The following is a 20,391-nucleotide window of genomic DNA, read 5'->3' on the forward strand; positions in this document are numbered from 1 at the left end:
AAAAATCAGTAGCCACTACCACCACTTCTCACCCAAGACCCCCCCCCAAAAAAAAGAACAGCAATATAAACATATATTCACTTTATTTTTAAACAGTGTTGGAATGGAGTCATGCAAGGGGAATTGAGTGCTTGTGAGAAAACCTCAAGAAAACAAGACAAGTTTTGTACTCTCAGTTTCTTCAAGAACATGGACTTAGAATGTGTTTCCACATTCCTCCCAGGTGTATCAAATAGGAGCAAGTTTAGAGATTATTCATTACAACTGGTTATCTGCTTCTTTGCCTGTATGGAAAAAATGTTTCTTGCCACGTGTGGCTTGTCCTTGAGATTGTACACTTTACTCAATGGAAAGTTTAAACTCCTAAGAGTATAAATTGTCTGATGCTCTAAATAAAGTTGGCTAGTGCAAGGAGTCATTAGTCTACCTCATTTTTAGGCTCCATCCTCCCAGCTCCAAGTACCAACTGGAGTGGTAAATACAGCAAGACATGTACACAAAGGAACCAGGGATAAGAACCATGGTAGTAGGGCTTGCTCAAAGTGATTTTAGCTTCTGGCTCTGAAGGCCATGGAATGGAGTTGCCCCTAATGACATATCCAACCCCAAAAGGATGCAGTGAGGCCCTGGAGCACTACCTCAACACTTACAGCTCACAAACACTTGAGGGATAATCTTAGATAATATGCACCCAGCACCAAGACAGACCTTTCAACAGAATGGAGCAAAGCCACTGGGAAGTCACTGAGGCAGACACTGGTTAAAGCTTATGACAAAAGGCAGGGTCGTTTTTCACCATTAATGTAAAATTACAATCAAAACTAGTCAATATTTATGGAGTTAGTAAACTAAGTGCAATCAGAGTACAGGTACTGTTTCATGAAAGAAAAACTAGAAGACATGTGTACGTCATTTCAACAGTTTATGATTCCATCCTGGGTTCTTCAAGGGAGACAAGGTCCAGAAATGTCTTAGTTTGTTTTCTATTGCTATGGTAAAACACTGACCAAAAAGCACCTTGGAGAGGAAAGGGTTTATTTAGATTACACTTCCATATTACAGTCCATCATTGAGTGATATCAGGACAGTCGCTCAGGGCTGGAACTTGAAGGCAGGACTGTAAAGGACCACTGCTTACTGGATTGCTTTTTTAAATAGCCCAGGACCAAGATGTAGTCTTGACCCTCTCTGGACCACTGCTTCTGTGTTCTGTGTACCCTGAGGAAACACTTCCCAGATTTCACCTCAGTAGTGCTGGCCTTTGTTAATGAACTGATTCTTCAGCCCCAGCTAACCAGCACTGACTCCTCCAGTAAAACAAGTCTCACTTCAGTGGTTCTGGTCTTGTTACTCACAGCCAGTTCCTCAGCCCCAGCTGTGCAGAAACCACGTGACCTCAAATATATTACAAAATGACCCAAATAGTCTTGGTTCCCCCGAAACTTCTTAAGTTAGGTCTCTATCATCTGCGTTTCTCTCAACACTCTTAATTTAATTTCCAAACCAAAGTTAAAAATAATTCCATAATCCTTTCCAAAATAAGGTCAAGTCTATTATAGTAATAGCTCATGAATCTGGTACCAATTTTTTAAGCTGCTTCTCTATTGCTATGATAAATACTGACCAAAAGCACCTTGGGGAGGAAAGGTTTTATTTGACTTATACTTCCATATTGTGATCCACATTGAGAGAAGCCAGGACAGGAATCTGGAAAGTGGTTCTCCAATCCAAATCCTATTCATATTCTTTCATGTACTTCAGTCATGTGTAAAACAAAAACAAAAAGTGTGAAACACAGGAGGAGGAAATCTGGTTTTTATTTCTGGGAAATAGCAATACTTTTCATTACATCTCACAATCTGCAAGGGAAGGGGAAGTGTAGTGGAGACCATGGATGGACATCTTGTCTCTCACTGTAGGGCATGGAAATGTTAAGGACACCCAGCTTTGATGGACACAAATCAAGACAAGACCCCTTGTGCCTGGGGTAGGATTACAGGCAACAGCACTTGTGGTCTAAGTTCACTTCCTCAAGGAGAGGTCTCCATGGAATGACCATGATTCCCAACATGGCCAGAAAACCCATCAATCCCACTCATAGGGCAGATGATCAAAGGAGCTGCACTCTTCCCTCCTGAGTAACTTAGGCTGAAGTAGGGCCGGACTGGCCCACAGAAGGTAGCATGAGAGAAAGTAAAGGTATGGCATCTCTCTGTCACATTGTAGAAGGAAACCTCACCAGCATCATAGTCCAAGAAAATCCCTACTCTCTGGAGAGGGGTCCGCAGGGGGAGTGCAGTCATTGGGGATGTAAGAGCCCAATATTCTTTCCCGTACCACAATGACACTGCCCAGAATCCATTCTGGGGGGCCGAGGTCACCCCACCTTTCCTGCACACCGAGTCTTCACAGACACCTATGGTCCACTTGGCTTTATCTCCCACCTCTACCTCCCAGTAATGTCTCCCAGCGATGAAACACGGAGAGCCCAAGACACAGGGAAACAGATTGAACCGCTCAGGGTTGTCTGGAAGATCCTGCTGGAGGTAACTGTACCGTACTTGCCGAAGATTATCAGAAAGAATCAAGCTGGGGTAGGCTGTGTCTGGGTCCAGGGTCACATCAACTGTAGAAACAAAGGGGGAGGTCAGCTGAGAGCCAGAAGAGCCCACTCAAGACCACCTGGCATTTCACCTGCTTCCCCGGAACACAGTAAGAGATGCCCACCAGAGGTTGTATTCATTATATGATCAAACACATCGTGAACTGCATATTTAAAAAATTACCGTGGGGACCAAGCATGGTGGCACATGTGGGAGAATGAGGCAGGAGTATTTTCAGGAGTTCCAGACCAGCCTGTGTTGCATGGCCAGTGTTATACAACAAGACCCTGTCTCAGAACCTAAAAATTTATTGTTAGATTAGTTAATTGCCTCTGTGTGGATAACAATGAAAGTAATACAATTTTATTCCCCATTCCTTTTCTCACACCTAAGGCTCAACTTCCTTCATAGACTACATTTAAAGCTTCTTTACATATGTCTAATTCCTGAATTTGAAAACTCTGGTGGCCAATAGCTTAGCTAAAGCTTACTATACCCTTTGAAACCACTCTTGTATTTCTTCAGATATTCTGCCCTGGACATCCATCCACTCCACTCAAGTTCTCCCTTATCTGAGACAGAATCTGTGGGGATGAACTATGTAGCAAAAATGACCTCAAACTCCTGATGCCCCTGCTTCAGCTTCCCACTTCTGGGGTTCCAGCTATATGATATCTGTATGTATGCAGCTGAAGGATTCAAACTGAGGCAGGCTCAGAGTGTGTGTAACAGTGGCTAGGCTCAGAGGGCTTTTATCCTTTCTTCAACGTGGCTTGTCTTCTGGCACCTACCTGAGTATAACTGAGCCTCTCTCAACTCTGAAAGACAAGAGAGAAAAAACAAGTTACTGACCTGGTGTGTCTTTCTAGGAAACACGTTAAATAAATGCAATTTGGTTAAAAAAAAAAAAATCACAAAGCAGTGGAATCCACTAGCATCTCACAACACCTGTGTCAGCTGGGTGCCGACTTCTTTATTCAGCATTATGACTCCGTATCTGCTTATCTGCCCAGGAATTTTTTTTCCCTCTCTTAAAAGACAGTCTTACTATGTAACTCAGGCTGACCTGAAACTCAATATATGGCCCAGGCTGGCTTCAAACTCATGGCAGTCATCGCGGATCAGCTAAGTACTAGGTTTACAGGCATGCACCACTATGCTTTGCACATGCAAGGATTTTTAGGGTTAGGGAACCTTGGCTATACAGATAACATGTGTGAACTTTGTAAAACATGGTATCAGACTGAGCCAAGATCAAGAATTCCACCCTCCAGAGAGCCACTGGATTCTGCAAGGGGAAAAAGTTCCAATGCATGACATATATATACATAACTCTTAACTTGTACGAACCATCTTTGCTGTAGAGGCTGGGTGGCTCAAATGACACCCACTGCCATCATTAATTTATGTGGGGTTTCTAGCTGGCCAAGGATTTCACACAAGTCTTTGAAGTGGCAAAGGAAGAGGAAGAAAAATAAACAAGAATCAGATGAAGGAAAGCCACTTCTGGTCACTAGGCACTGAACTAGATGTAACTGTGGAGTATGGCTATGGTGCGACACCTGTAATCCCAGAGACTCCAGGCCTGAAGCAGGAGACTGGTGAGTACTAGGCTAGACTGGGCTACACATTATGACTGTCTCAACCAAACCCAAACTAGAGCAACGATGCCAAGTGGGGAAGCATATGGATGATGTGTGTGTGTGGGATCACAAAGCTCATTACACACATGGAGTCTGTTCTCTCCTTACACCTTTATGTAGGTTCCAAGTACCAGGATCGGGTCGACAGGTTTGCCCAGTAAGTGACTTCACTTACTGAGCCATCTTGCTGACCCCCTGAACTCTCTCTCTATATATTCAGCTTCTTCCCAAGAAACTTGAAATGTCAAGGGTGCAGGAAATAGGTAAATTTACCTTGGATCTTCTCCATATCTGACTGCATTTTTTCTAAAAACAAAAAAAGAAGAGATTCAGTTTATGACTCTAACTGGTTAGAAAATGCATACTCAGATGACAATGATATCCACATATTCAGAATATAAATCCATTTCCTCTCCTCATATTACCTGTGAACTGTTTTAGACTTTCTGTCAAAAACAGACATTTTTGGGCAAAAATATGGATTTTCTCTTGTAGATCTGGAGGTGTGATCCAGGGCTCAGGGATCCTGATTCTTTCAGCCCTAAAATAAAACAACAAATATATAGATAGTAACAATACACCCTTCCCCTCAATTCTCAATATATTGATAGTAACAATACACCCTTCCCCTCAAATCTCAATCTTCTGAGGACCAGGGTAGGCCAGGTCCTAGCTAACCTGTCCAACACAAGTAGGTGGTCTTTACAACTAGCTACCACGAACACTTACAACTTTGTTCTAAATCACAGTGAGAAATAGCCTTAGAGTCTATCTCTCCCAAAGCACTAGCTCACACACTACAAACAGCAAGTGGGCTGTGCTGGCGCTCCCTGCAACATCAGCAGCACGCAGGAGGCAGGAACATCAAGATCACTGCTTGTCCCAGGCCATCTAGGGCTACTTAGTGAGACTTCACCCCAAAACTTCCAAAACGAAGGAAACAGACAGAAATGCCAGTCTTCAAAATTAAAAATGAATTATGAGGCTGCCCTTGCCAGGAAGCAAAGTTTCCATGACAAAAGTTGTTGGTATTTATAGTGGATAATTATCTAGAATATTCAGGTTCCCAAACAGAGAGAGTGCCATCTTTAGACAGAGTGACACTGTTTGAGGATAAGACACAATTTCCTAACCACTAAAATGGAACACACAGCAAATATTTGCTTTCTCCCATCTTCCACATATTGTAGCTCATGCCTGGCCAACCTTCCACCTGTGACCTGTGACTGACATGCATGAACGATTAAGAGGCATCTAATGGAATAGGGTCAGGGAAGAAGCACCTAGAGTATCCCCCAAACCCACCCCACACTAAAGAACCAATTCCCTGACACACACAAGGTATCCTCTGTTCTCTCTATCTTGTGGTGTGTGCTCATGGATTATGTTAGATCATACGCACACACGCACGCATACACACGCACACACACACACAAAAAGAATAATTCTTCTTTAAATCTGCATAGACCTTATTGGCAGACTGACATATTAGGCATGGCAGAATGGGAAGAAATCAGTCTTTGAAGATCACTGGAGTCACCATACCAGCTACAGGACTATTTAACTACTCATTTCTTATAAAAATTTTTATTATGCTTAAACCTCACATCAATGAAACGTTTGACCCCAGAATTCATAGAGCCAAACCTATTCTTTAAAAACAAAGCAAAACAAAAACAAACAAACAAAAAAAGACTTATGGGATGAGTGATGCTGATGTATGCATTTAATACCAGAACTCAGCAGGCCAGCCTGGTCTAGAGTGAGTTCCAGAGTAACCAGGTCTACAGAGTGATGTGTCTGTATGCATGCCACATATTTGAGTGCCTGGGGACACTAGAGAAGGCATCCCCTGGATCTGGAATTATAGGCAACTATAATTGCTGTGAAACAAACTCCAGTCTGTACAAGAGTAGCAAGAGCTGTTAACTGCTGAGTTATATTTTTATTGTCCCCAAACCTAATCTTTACAAATTTCTAGGGTTTGAGATAGCAAATCCCACATAAGGTTGGTAGCTTGCCCATCTGAGCCCTGAATCAGAGAACAGAGCGGGGGATATGGATTAGCAGTAGAGTAGTCGTAGAGGGCATGTGAAAGGCCCTGAGTTACACCCAGCACTACAGAAGAGGAAAAACAAAACAAAGCACAAAACTGGACATGACAGCTCATGCCTGTAATTTCAGTGTAAGAAGCCGGGCCAGGGGGATCAGAATTGAAGGCCAGTCTATTACAAAAGATCTTGTCTCAAAACAAAACACCCACATCTAGCAGACATAAGTCTTACTTTCATGGGCACATGACTGGGAATGTTACAACTTCTAATTCCTCTCCATCCCAGGAGCAATGAGGACCAGTCAACTCATCCAACTGTATTTCTCTTTGAAGTATTCTAATCGTCTTCCAAATTCAGCCCCCTCAACATTAGTCTCACTCCTGTAGGTACTGTCATATTAAACAGCATCTTTCCAAAGCCTGAATATCTAACTTGCAGATATAACTGTCTCACCTTATGCCTGCTCCAAAGTCTCCCTTCCTTCTGGTCTGACCTATCTCTCCTCTCTTCCCTTCATTTCTGATGCTGACAATCAAATCCCAGGCCCTTTTATGGCAAACACATGCCATCCCACCAAACTATGGTCACTCTGCATTTGATGCACAGTAGAAAAGTGACTACAGCTGGAATCCATAGGACCCATCAACAATTTAACAACTCCAAGCTGGTCACGCCTTCCGCAGGCCTTATGTGCCCTATTATATGAAAAGAGTAAGATAACAAAATGGGAAAGACTCTGAAATTTATAGGAAGCAAGAGTCATAATGTGCTCTTGTCCAGCTCTGGAGGTACCACATCCAAACCACACCACCCTCACAGTGAACTCTCAAATCAACACCAAACTGTCAAAAAGTTCAAAAGTGGGTTGTTTTTTTTTTTTTTTTTTTTTTTGAGGTAAGGTTTAGAATGTCCCTATAGCCCTGGCTATTCTGAAATTCACTACATAGACCAGGCTGGCCCCAAACTCAAGAGAGACCTGCCTGCCTCTGCCTCCTAAGCGATGGGATTGAAGGTGTGCCCCATGAGGCTCCATCACGTTCTAAAGTTCTCCCGAGGAGCTGAGGAGCTTAGCTTCCTGAAGGAGACTCCCTTCAGGCAGACTCAGTAAGCCATCTACCTCTCAGGCTAGTCTACAATGGGAATGTACAGATTCGAGCTGAGACAGTCTTAGTTTACATCACAAGGACAGAAAACTGTACCTGCTCAGTGTGTCACCAATGTCCTGTAAGAAAAAAGAAAATAGAAACCATGAGATGCTATGCATAATTTGAGTTTTCTTCCAAATGTTCACTGAATACCCAGCTATGGGCCCAGGCCCACACTCTCAGGGACATGACACAGACAAGATTAATTAGGACATAGTTCAACCTCAAGGACCTAGAAATCAGGCAGAGGAAGTAAGGACTTACTAACTCAGGCATCCTACTCTTGGGCCTCAGCTACCTGCATGTGCATAGAGAACCACACACAAACAGAACAGCCGTGCTTGCAGGAACTCCTGTTTACTTTCTCCATCTAGTGCCCTCAATGTTGTTATGTACCTAATCTTCAATTTTCCTTCTCCTCTTTCCTGACCCCCCCCCAGCTCATCTATTTGCCTTTTGCAATATAATTTTGTTTCCTTTGCAAAACTAGCTCATACATGTATTCTCTAACCTCTTTTTTTCCCTACTACAAAAGTGTCATACTCTATTATCATTTTAAAATTTTATTTTTGTATATGTGCTGTCAGCACAAGGAGCCTAGGAGAACTCAGTGGATCCCCTGGAGTTAACAGCGTGAACCGCGAGCCAGATGATCTGAGTGCTAAGAACTGAACTCGTGTCTCCCATAAGAGCAGGAAACATTCTTAACCTCTGAGCTTTTCCCCACTTAGCCATGTATATGAGAAACCATCCATTAGTTTATAGGTCCTCTGAGATAGGACATTACTATGTCTAGCCCTGGCTGGCCTGAAACTGGCTATGCAGACCAGGCTAGACTCAATATTGCATTGATTCCCCTACCTCTGCCTATAGAACATTGGTATTATGGGTATGTAGCACTACTTCAGGCCTTTACTAGTTACCTTTCTTCTTTTTAAAAGTTGCAGAGTATTCTGTGGGACATGTGTTTAGCTGACTAAATCAATCTTTTAGGTGTAGAAGACTGTTTCCTCTTTCTCCCCCCCCCCCCGTTGGGGCCCCCCCCCCCCAAATGAAGCAATCATTTTGCCGTGTATTTTCATACTTGGTCTGACAGCTTCAATTCCCAACACAGATCTAGTAACATCCAGAACATTTTGCTCGTCTATCTGACAAGGGGCACCTTAGTGTAGCTTTAGTTGGATCCCCTCCTTTTGTAAATGCTGGTGTATCTGCTTACATTCATGAGCCAATGTTATCTTTCTCCAACTTGTTGAGTTTTGTTCATTTTCTCACACAATATCCTTTCAACGTTTTTCTTTCTCAGACAAAGTCTCATGTGTCCCAATAAGGCTTAAACTTCTGATCCTCCTACCTCTACTTCCCAAGTGACAGGGCTAGTGTGTAGCCTAGCTTGGCCTTGAACTCACAGCAATCCAGAGTCAGCCTCATAAATGTTGGGAAGATGAGTATGAGCCACCACACCAAGTCCTCCCTCTTTCAATTCTTTTTTTTTTTTAAAGATTTATTTATTATATATGAATACACTGTAGCTGTCTTCAGACACACCAGAAGAGGGCATCAGATCTCATTACAGATGGTTGTGAGCCACCATGTGGTTGCTGGGATTTGAACTCTGGACCTCTGGACGTGCAGTCAGTGCTCTTAACCACTGAGCCATCTCACCAGCCCGTCTCCTCCAATTCTTATGACAATGTTGCCTCTTATTTAATTCAAGTGGTTAAAAGTTCCAATAAAGTTTTATACAGAGCAACAGCTTGCAACTTTAGCATTTGGGAAATCAGGTAGAAGCTAAGTTCAAGGCCAACCTGGATTATGTGAGACTCTATCTCATAAAACTGAAAAAGGGAACAAAGGTAGTGTACATTTTGCCTTTTTTTTTTGACCTTTGTGCAGTTTGCTTTCCCAAAGACTTAAACTCTAACAGCCCTGGATAGCCAGACTTTGTCTCCTGATTCAATCTTTGTACACTCCCAGCATCCACCTTCAATTTCATGATTCACACAGTAATAAATATTCTGACATGCTGAGTGTAGTGGTGCTGGCATGAAATTGTAGTGTTTTGGAGGTCAAAGCAGGAACACACAAGTTTGATGCCAGCTTAGGCAACATAGCAAACTGTGTCTCAAAAATAAATTCCCCCAAACACACTGGACACACCCTTAATCCCCGATCTCTGTGAAACCTCACCTAAAACAGAGTAGGATTTACTTACAATACAATATCATTAAGCTATAGGAAGAAATAAGGGATTAATTCATTTTATAATGTGGATGAAGACTGAAAAGATTATGGTGATTAAAACATCCACATATTATATGATGTCACTGAATATCCAAAATGTAAAAAACCCAGAGACAGGGACTAGCGGTAGAAAGCAGTGGACGGGGATGCTTAATGGCATGGGGTTTCTTCTGGGGGTGGGGGAGAAGTGTTCTGGAACTAAATAGTAGCTGAAAGTGAAACTCAGTATTTTAAAATACCATTTCTATGCTACAGAAATGACATTTTGAAATGGTGAAATTTATATTCTCCATGCAAAAACCATCTCAGCCTGAAAAGGCCCAATTCTGTTTCTCAGTGCTTACAGAAGAGCAGTGAATACCCAAGGATAAACATGGGGGTGGAGGTGGGACTGGCAGTAAGAACACCTACTTTGCAAGCCTGATGACCTGAAGTCCAGCTGCAGAACCCCATAAAGGTGAAAGGAGACGGATTCTAAATAGCTAGCTGTCCTGTGACCTCCACACGGGCACCATGTGCACGAACCCCTGCCATCAATCACACATCCGAACCCACCTATCAATCATCATCAAACCTACCCTACCTCACAGAACAGTTTCTTCCCACAACAGAAGACCCGATGAAAACAAATGTGCTATTCCATCCCCAGTCTTCTTAGGAGCACACACTCCTGACACCCCACCATTCCTGACAGTGTCCACATGTTCTCTCCCCTGAACCTCACCAGACACCCTCCCTACACTTTCAAAACATTTAGCTCCTTTAAGCACTCCCTCCAGAAAAAGGCACGGCCATCTTCTCATTTCCAAGCCTTTTCCTTCATTGCCCTTTGACTGGTTCTCTACCTGACACTTTCCATTCACTCCTCCTGGCTAACTTTCACCTCTAACACGGTTGGTTCCTTTGAGTGTTGTACATGAAGTCATCAATGGTGACAGGTTTAAACCAAACGGTTTTGCTCTGGTATGTCCAGCATCAGCCACATCAAGAGCATCATCTACTCCTAGCCCCCTGGTCATTTTGACCCACAGGTCAACAGTCCCCTTTCCAACCCTCCCTTCTCTCTCTAGCAACAGTGACATTTATCAAGGCTTAAGACATTAAAACAGGTTAATAAACTTTCCCACCTTTTCCAAACATCTTAAAATAATAAAAACCTACTTAGGCCCAAGTAGCAACAGAACTAAATGGCAGGCCATAATTTGCTCACTATTGTAGCACCTCACCATCCCTTTCAAATGGCATTTATTAAAGTTTGTGATAACCATTTACATATTGTCTAACCTCCAAACTAAAACACAATTAAGGAAAGCTTATTCACCCATCACTTGATTCCTGTGCCCATCAGAGTACTTAAACCAATGGAAGATAAGGCAGGAAGCAGGCAGTAGCCTTGTGGCCTTGCCCTGGTAAAGCATTTGGCTTCCCTCAGTTATACCACCAGCACAGGTGAATTATAGCAACATCCAGGCTATACCTGTTCTCCTTTGGCTGTGGTTACAATACATGTATATATTAAAATTACTGGATGATGATGATGAAAGAGTCTTGAATGACATGTGGCCCAAATGCTTTATTACACATAATGTATTCTGAGCAAATGAGACTAATGAGGCCCTAAGTCTGTAAAGGGAAGTGCAGGAAAGGCCCAAGGACTAGGTTTTTCTTTTGCCATTTCCTTGACTCAATGCAACTGAAGAACTGAGTTGTGTCGACCACAACTTCTAGTATACAGTTTTTCTTTTCAAAATGCTTAACATTTCAGCAGTTAAAAAGGACACGGGGAACCATGAATGCTGCCTGACAAGGTAAAAGCTGCTGTCCTCCCGAGCCCACCCAGCTGCCCCGCAGCGCTCTCCTGGTTACCTGCAAGAGCTCCCTTGTGGGCTGCTGCTGCTTCTCTTCCAGTTGGGTAATCAGGCCGCTGAGGTGGGAGATGTTACAGGAGAACTGAGTGATGGCGCCGTTGATGCTGTTGTAGATGGCCAAGTCAAGCTCCTCGAGGCGAGCCAACAGGCGATACTCGTGTTCTTTCAAGGAGTGATAGAGCTGCTCAAACTCCCAAACAATCTTTTCCCTCTCCATCTGGGTCAGGCTCTGTAAATGACAAGCAAAGGTATGAATAGGAAAGGCTCACTGCTAGAATTCTTCAAAATAATCCCCATGACTAAACCCAAAAATCTCACTGCTTCAAATTATACTAAAACATACATTATACTCACCCACTCAACTCGCTTTCCAGTCTTTACACACCAGACTCGTGACCAACATGAACTGAATTACTTCACATGTTAATTAAGAGACAGTCCCTGATCTTAAGGGACTCAGTTCATCCATGTTATGGATGGGTAATGACCTTGAGAGAAACTCAGTAGTCTTCCTAAAATCCATGTCCACACAGGCTCTTGTACAATGTCATGTAAGCATCAACTAGATAGGCTTTCTAGGCTGAGCAAATGGCACAGGCAATAAAGTGGGGAGAGAAGGCACATCGTTCTACATGATCGAAGCCCATGAACATCCTGCCCAGCAGCCTGAGGGTCATGAAACAGTCATACAGAAGTGGCAGGGTTAGGTGTGTGCTGTGGACTGGCCCTGGTATGATCAAGCACAAGGTTCCTGACTTCTATACTTAGTTTCGGTAAGTAATCCATGCCCTGAGTTTTTGGAGGGTGCTTATGGGTTCCTCTCCACACAATGTCTCCATTATAGTTTGTCTATCTTTCTTCCATTTCTTTTCTTGGTTTGGTTTTTCGAGACAGGGTTTCTCTATGTAGTCCTGGCTGTCCTGGAACTCACTCTGTAGACCAGGCTGGCCTCAAACCCAGAAATCCGCCTGCCTCTGCCTCCCAAGTCCTGGAATTAAAGGCGTGTGCCACCACCGCCAGGCTCTTCCATTTCTTTCTAATTCCTCCATGCCTATATTCCTAGCACTTGGAAGGCAGACATGGGAAGACTGGTACTTCAGGGTCATCCTTAACTATATAGTGAATTTAAGATCAACTTGTGCTATGGAAGACCTCATATCAAATAAAACCTAGATTTCTAACTAAGAAATTATAAACCAAGTGTGGCAGTGCATACCTGTAATCCCAGCACTTGGGGAGACTAAGGCAGGAACATGGAGAGTTCAAGACCAGACTAGGCTAAGTGGTGAACTATTTCTAAATAAACAAATGCCTCTAGAGTAGTCAACAAAGATTTTACTTGAATTAAGCCAAACCCACTCATTTATGTATTAGACACGGCTGCTTTTGAGATGCAATAACTGAGGTGTGATTCCCTACCCCGCCTCTGACTCAGACCAATACAAACCATGTACCACTTCAAGGAAAGAAAGGGTGGCACTGGCTGCTGGAGATCCACAGGTTTCGTCTGACCTCTCTCTATTCCAACACAAAGAAATTAAAGCCCAGAGAGCTTGCACCACTTTATTTAAACTGGCTAGTGTCAGACCCAAGAAGCAAACCCAGGGTTCTGGATTCCTAGGGTCTACCTCTCTCTGGACACCCTATCCCCTCAAGGTCGATACATTGTATGTTTAAATTCAATCTACACAGGATCACTGAGAAGTTTCTTCATCTGATTTTCAAGCAAGAGGTGTCATGATCCCACTCACCCAGACATGTAGCAGAGCTAAATGATGCGAATGACAGACACCAAGGGGATATACTCTGCCTAGAAGTTTTTCACTACATCTTTACCAAGGTTATCCTGATGCAATGCCTCTCTGCAGGCTGGAGATCAGCACCCTTACCAAGAGCTCAGCTCGTGCCTGCTCCCCCTGTGCCCGCCGTCTCTTCTTCAAGTCTTTCACTCTTCTTAGGTGCTCCAGCCGATTCTGGATTTGCTCCTGAAGAAAGTAAATAGTCGGCCAGTTCAAGATTTTGCAAATCTTAGTATCAGAATAGTTACTCTGCTTATCACACACGAACCCAAACTACAGAAGCCAGTCTGTTCCTCAGACCACAATGCCATTCCTGGGAAGAGCCCAAAGCTCAGGGGCCAGCACAGACGTTTTAGCAACTTATTTAAACTTAAGCCACCTACCAGTTCCTAGAAGCATTCTGCATAGGTTATGAGACATCTGGGTAAGGACACTCAAAAGGTAAGCTAGTCCTCAGATGAATACAGAAAAAAAAAAGATTTATTTTCCTTATGTACAGAATCAGTGAACATTACTAAATTACAACTTAGCTCCAGTGAGTGAAAGGATACAGGTGACAGCTTTGTAAACGTGACTGACATTTGGACGAACTCACATTTAAATAAATAACTCTTTTGGTATACATCCCTGCAGCCCTCAAAATACTCATTATCACTTCAGAGCTACTTTATATGTAACAGCCAGTGTTTACTCAACACTCCACAAAGGCCTCTTCAGGTCCTATGAGTTTACTTCCTCTTCATAGTAACAGTTAGCTCCCAAGTCTGAGAATGGCTAAATGATTTACTCAAGGAGTAAAGAGCTGTTTATTTCCATTAGGTTCTAAAACAGGTTACAGGGAAGGGCTGGGGACATAGATTAAGCGATAGGCAATTGCTCGATGTGAATTCAGCCAGCCAACAGTGACTGTCTGGTTTGATATCCTGGGCCAGAGCGAGTTCGAGGAGTTCAAGGCCTATGGAAGTGGACGTGGCTCCATGTGCATCTCCTTTGTCAAGGGAGGGTCTCCTCGCGCCGTCCCAGTCGCGGCACGCGTTGAGGCAGTTAACAGGGGGAGCTCGGGGAAGGGGTGGGGGTGGGGACGCTTCTGGCCTCGCCAGCTACAGGTTCTCCTTCCGAGTCTGAGTGCGGAGGCCCCGCAGCCAACAGGGAGGAAATGACGGCGGTGGGCCCTACGTCCGGCTCGCCATTTTCTCGGCGGCAAACCAGGAAGCCCCCGGCTCGTCCCTTTGTCCGCCGGCCCGGCCCTACCTTGAAGCCTTCCACAGCCTCCTCCAGGGGCAGCACGCTGTGGCCGCGGTGCTCGCGCGAGCGGTCGCACACCACGCAGATGGGCATCTGGTCCTGCTCGCAGTACAGCTTCAGAGGCTCGCGGTGCTTCTCGCACACGCCCATCTCGCCGCCCGGTCCCGACGGCCGCTCGGTGCGCAGCTGCTTCACCAGCTGGGTCACGTTGGCCAAGTGCCGGTTGGGCCGCATGTTGCGCTGCGGGAAGGTCTCCCGGCACTGCGGGCACGAGACGTTAGTCTCCGCGGCACCCCAGCAGCGGGCCAGGCACGCGCAACAGATGTTGTGGCCGCAGTCGAGCATCATAGGCTCCACAAAGTATTGAAGACACACGGGGCAGGTGGTCTCCTGCTGCAGGCACTCGGCCACGCTCCCGGAGGCCATGGCGCGGGCCGGCTGGGCCGCAGGGCATGAGCCCGGAGCCGAGCTCTGGCGGAGCCCGGCGCGCTCGCTCCGCTCCTCAGCTCTGGAGCGGGGCGGGGCCTCCGGTACCGGGATCCCAGACGCGCGCGGAGTTCTCGGGCGGCCTGACCCGTCCCCGCACAGCTGCACCTCACGGACGGCGCGGGAAGGCCTGGTCCCCAGACCCCGGCTGAGAGCCGAGCAGGGGGGTGTCGGGAACCGGGCGCCGCGGGCTGGCTCACCGGGCAACGTGGCCGCGTCGGACACGGCCGCGCAGACTCCTCAGGGCCGAGCGGAAGAGGTGGACCGGGGGCGGGGCCTGGCTTCCCGCGCCGCTCTCCTCTCGGGTCGGGAAGGCGGGTTTTTTTAGCGCAGTCCTGGAGCCCGGGTACCCAGCCCGGGAGTCGGTGGTGGCTGCTGTGCAGTGGGAGCGGGGCTCCCCTGGCAGTGGCGTCGGGACACTCTAAGCTTCTGTGGACCCGTAGTCCTTTGCTGGGTTTCCTCTTAGTGCCTAGGCCTCGGCTCCTTTAAAAGTAAGATGGCTTTGCATAAGCTGGGCGGGGAGACCAGCTAAGCCCCTCCCAGTGTGTGAAACACTCTGAAACACACCCAACTCCAGGCCATAGCAACATCTAGAAAAAGGGTATAATTATCAGCAACTTTTCTCAATGGCAGAAACGGAGAAGCCCAGTTCGATTTCCACCCTAAAGTAATTCGGTTTATCGTTCCGAGCCTCATTTTCTGCTCCAGTGAAATAGGGATTGGTAGACTCCAGACCAGAGTGCTGACCAGATCCAGATACCCACTGAAGTCCTCCCCCATCTCCCTAGCCTTATGGCTACTAGGAAGCCATCCATCCCACCGAGAGCCCGCTTGTGAGTCCCTAACTTCTTAACAGGCTCCTCAGGTGCCCAGTTTCTCACTTCCTTAAGTGAAGTAGCCAGACCAGACGTGTCAAAGGGCTACTTGGCGACACACTTCTCTCTCTTCTTCCCTGCCACCTACTGAGGAACCAGCCTGGCTGCGTGTTCCTATGAGACCCTCGAAGAAACGACCCGGGTTCTGCCACGTGGGCTTAATTCTCAGAACACTCCCCCTCCCCCACCCCTCACCGCAGGCCTGGCCCTTGTGGCGCTGGGGCCTGAAATTCTGATTGTCCACCGTGGTGTTGTCCATCCGCCCATTGCGTTAATAACTTTTTAAATAAGTTCTTACTCCCAGCAATCTGTTTCAGTGTCCTTGAGCCCCCATACCCTATTGCTTTCAAGAATTTTTCCCCATCAAGGAGTTGCACTTAAAAAAAAAAAACAACCAACAACAACACAGGTTAAGCCATAAAGATCTTTATCCATTAATTTAAATGAAGTACCCAGTGTATCGAATGCCATTGAGTAGAACCTAAAACTTGATTGTTTCTGCCCAATCGAGAGTCCTGTAACGACCCGAGGAGGACTTGTAGCCTAGTTTCTTATCACAGAATAGATTTGCAGTTCTGTGCGCTAGCACTTCTGCCGTGGCCTTTCCTACTCTCCTTTGGGTTGACTCAGTGTCTACCCTTGTGTTTGAGCAACAGGGAATTTCTGTATCCAGGGTATCACTTCATTGGAATCTGCTCGGTTCTTCACCATGGGACAAGAAATCTGAGGTACTAACAAGTCTTGCTCACCCAAGCTTCCATTCTCCCACCTGCCCTTTGAAACTCCAGGCTCAAAAAACTCAGCACACTTCCAGTAAAAGGTAGAATACTTGTTCTAGGTCACACCGTAGTCTAGTCTGGTCTGGTTCAAATCTGAGGTTGGAAGGAATGGAAAGTCCCACTTACTCCAGAAGGAAGAAATCTGTTTTGCAAGCCGGTGTATAACTATGAAATGCAGATAGCAGATATGTGCTCTTACGTCAGCAGTGCAGCTCTGGAGGTTAGCCTTGTCATCAGGGCTCATGCTGTCTCTGCTTTCCTAACCTCGAGGCAGAGGCAGATGGCCTGGACAAACAGGTAAGTAGGGTAAGGTTGAGGAGGTAGGAGAAAGGGAAGCTTCTACTTCCGTGATTGCTACTGGCCTCCTCCTTTCTCAAGTGATAACCGTTTTCTCTTTATCCGCTAAATTTAGTAGGCTTGTCCTGAGCTTTATTGCTCAGTTGCCTACTCATTTCCAGTTTTTTCAGGGCGTTAAGCTAGGCAAGTGCTCTTCCATCCACTCAGTTTTGATGTTCGTTCCTCCACCTTGACCTAAATTATTGCAATACCTAATCTGTTTGCAAATAACTTGGAAATGATTTAGTAGTTAGATGAATGAAATTACTGTTATGAATTTTGTTTCCAGCCTTTTTTTTGAGTACCAACTATGGTTGTTGGAGAAACCCTGCTGCTAAGGTCGATATCCGACATTACCAAAAAACCCTGAGCTTGGTGCAAAATGGTGGACTCCCTTTGTGAGCAGGGCTTCTCCTTCTCTGACCTTGTTGTCTTCGGAGCTTAGAAACCCACCCCCACCCCCATACCTTCTACCTGAAGAATGTCACGTAGCCTTGATGAGATTACAGGTTCAGCTTCCTCCATGTGAAAACCTGGCCAGCAAGCACCTGGAATGCTTCCCCATGCTAATGAGACATCTGAATACCTTAGTGACTTAGTCAGTAACCTTTGGCCACCCTGGATATTTCTACCTCCTTCCCCAAAGCTATAGAACCATTGATTCACCTCGAATAAAGTTGATCTGTTTCCTCAAAGCTGACCCTGGAGTGTCACTTCCGTTTGTATTCACAGGCCATTGGAAACACTGTTCATAAACTCTGCCCGCTTTGTCCTTGTGGGCTGGTGGAGAATGACACTAGGGAAACCCACATATGGTAACAATACCTAGTATACTTGCTAACTTTTATACACTTAATGGGAACAAAATAACAATTCTGATATCTTAATCATCTGATAGGGGACGAGTACCCTTAATATATGAAAGACTTAAAAAACAAAATTAACATGTATGCAACCCAAAACTCAATACAAGAAAACGAAACTTTAGAAAAACCAAATCAATCAATAAATAGTCAAATGAATTGGCATACAGTCCTCAAAAGAAGTACAAATGCCCAGTGTGTATGAGTGTGCACGCACCACAGATTCACATACACACACACACATACATACACACACCCACACACCACAATATTCAACATCTTTAGACACTAGGGAAATAGAAATACTAGGTTCCATCTCCCACCAATCGTAATGGCTATCATTAACACTAAGCAACAGCAAATACTGGCAAAGGATTAAGAGGGTTTCTTTATACACTATTGGCCAGATTGTTAATGAGTACAGGCAATGAGTAGAGTTCTCCCTGCTCCAGACAAATTAAAAGTTTATCTATAATGCCACCTGCTCCTGGGTATAGTAACACAGAAGGCATGGAGAGAATGCCTATGCTTATTGATACACTATTCATGATATATTTAAGGCTATAACATTAAGCCAGACTCAAAAGATACATCGCATACCTTCGTAAGTGAAAACCAGGATTTTTAAAAAAATGAAACATGTCTGGAAGAAGGTAGGTAAAGGTACTTGCCATGAAAATTTGACAACTTGAGAGTGGTGTTTTGAATGAGATGTCCCCCATAGACTCATGTATTTGAAGACTCAATCACCAGTTGGCGGTGCTGTTTGGGACAGGTTTAGGAAGTGTGGCCTTAGCCGGGCAGTGGTGGCACACGCCTTTAATCCCAGCACTTGGGAGGCAGAGACAGGCGGATTTCTGAGTCCGAGGCTAGCCTGGTCTACAGAGTGAGTTCCAGGACAGCCAGGGCTACACAGAGAAACCCTGTCTCGAAAAACAAAAAAAAAAAAAAAAAACAAACAAAAAAAAAGTGTGGCCTTGTTGGAGGAGGTGTGTCACTAGAGGCTGGATTTGAGAGTTTAAAGACTTGGGTCATTTTGTAGTTCCTCTCTCTTCTTTGGGATTGTGCTGTTTAAGATGTAAGCTGTCAGCTTCTTTCTCTGTTTGCTTCCCTGATGTCCACACCATCAAGGACATTAAACCTCTGCAACTATTAAACATTAGTGAACTCTTTCTTCTGTATCTTGCCTTGGTCATGGTGTTTTATCACAGCAACAGAAAACTAATACAGTTAGTTTGAACCCTGTAACTCACATGAAGCAAAATACAACAAGAAAATAGTACTTGGGAGGCAGAGGTGAGTGGATCTCTGTGTAAGAGTCTAGCCTGGTTTACATAGTGAGTTCCAAGACAGAGCTAAATAGTGAGTATCTGTCTAAAAAGAGAGGAAGGAAAGAAGGAAAGAAGAAAGGAAAGTATGGAGAGAAGAATAGGAACTGATAGAAGATGGTAATGGTATGAACATGATCATATTTAATACACAGACACATCTGAAAATACCATTATGAAACCTATTATTTTGTGGAATAAATATGTTAATTTAAATATGCACATCAAATATGTGAGATATGAAAATAAAAAGGGGACTGTTTGGAAGGAGGAAGTTGATCAACAGAGGGGTGAGGTAGTGAGAGGGTAATGGGGAAAGAGTATGAGCCAGTGGGGTTTACACTTGTATGAAAATGTTCTAATCAGTTGTTTTGTACAATTAACATACACTAATAATAAAAATGTTCCTGTGCTTATAAAATTACTTCTTGGAAGGAAAGATGGATAATAAACAACAACCAAGAACTCCAGAAGCTGAGAATATAACCAAATGATAGAGCACTTATCTAGATCATTCAGTGGGTTTGGTTCTAGAACTGAAGGAAAAAATTATAATTATAGTATAATATTGTATATAAACACACATACATACACACACAGGCGCACACAGGTGCACTCGCACAGAGAGAGAGAGAGAGAGAGAGAGAGAGAGAGAGAGAGACTCATCAAGTACAGGCCTGCAATCCCAGTTACTTGGGAGGCTGAGGCAGAAAGATCAAAAGTTTGAAACCAACCTGAGCAAGAGAATGAGTGAGAATGAGTTTAAGGCAAGTTTGGGCAACTTGGTGGGACCATTGAGGGAGAGGAGGAAGAAGAGGGAGGGAGAGGGAGAGGGAAGGAGAGAGAAGGATACAGGAGGGAGGAGAGAGAGAGAGATTGAAAACATGCTGAGGCTACAGCTTAGTGATAGAGCATGAGAAAGATCCTATGTTTAAATCTCTACACTATGGCGAAGTGTCTGTGTGTGCATGTGCGTGTCAATGAGAGCACAGAGTGATTGCAGTTGATCGAGGTACCATTTTACCCCCTTTTAAATAACTGTTTGCTTTAAGTGTATGAGTATTTTGGCAGCATGTGTGCGCATGCACATGGATTCCCTGAAACTGGAGTTACAGATTGTTGT

The 20,391-nt window shown here is 44.7% G+C and overlaps 1 protein-coding gene across 1 annotated transcript; it reads right to left on the reverse strand.

The window, feature by feature from the left end:
* Positions 1-1,634: 1,634 nt before the first annotated feature.
* On the reverse strand, positions 1,635-15,303 carry Trim27 (tripartite motif containing 27). The gene is made up of 8 exons (XM_028789274.1): positions 14,608-15,303; positions 13,447-13,542; positions 11,556-11,786; positions 7,500-7,522; positions 4,672-4,787; positions 4,520-4,552; positions 3,395-3,421; positions 1,635-2,626 (listed from the first exon to the last, which is right to left on the reverse strand). The coding sequence occupies exons 1-8, from the start codon at positions 15,025-15,027 to the stop codon at positions 2,031-2,033; spliced, it is 1,542 nt and encodes a 513-aa protein (XP_028645107.1). The 5' UTR covers positions 15,028-15,303; the 3' UTR covers positions 1,635-2,030.
* Positions 15,304-20,391: the final 5,088 nt, after the last annotated feature.

The sequence above is a fragment of the Grammomys surdaster genome, unplaced genomic scaffold, assembly GCF_004785775.1.
Source record: "Grammomys surdaster isolate TR1022 unplaced genomic scaffold, NIH_TR_1.0 125807, whole genome shotgun sequence".
In the NCBI taxonomy this organism is placed as follows: domain Eukaryota; kingdom Metazoa; phylum Chordata; class Mammalia; order Rodentia; family Muridae; genus Grammomys; species Grammomys surdaster.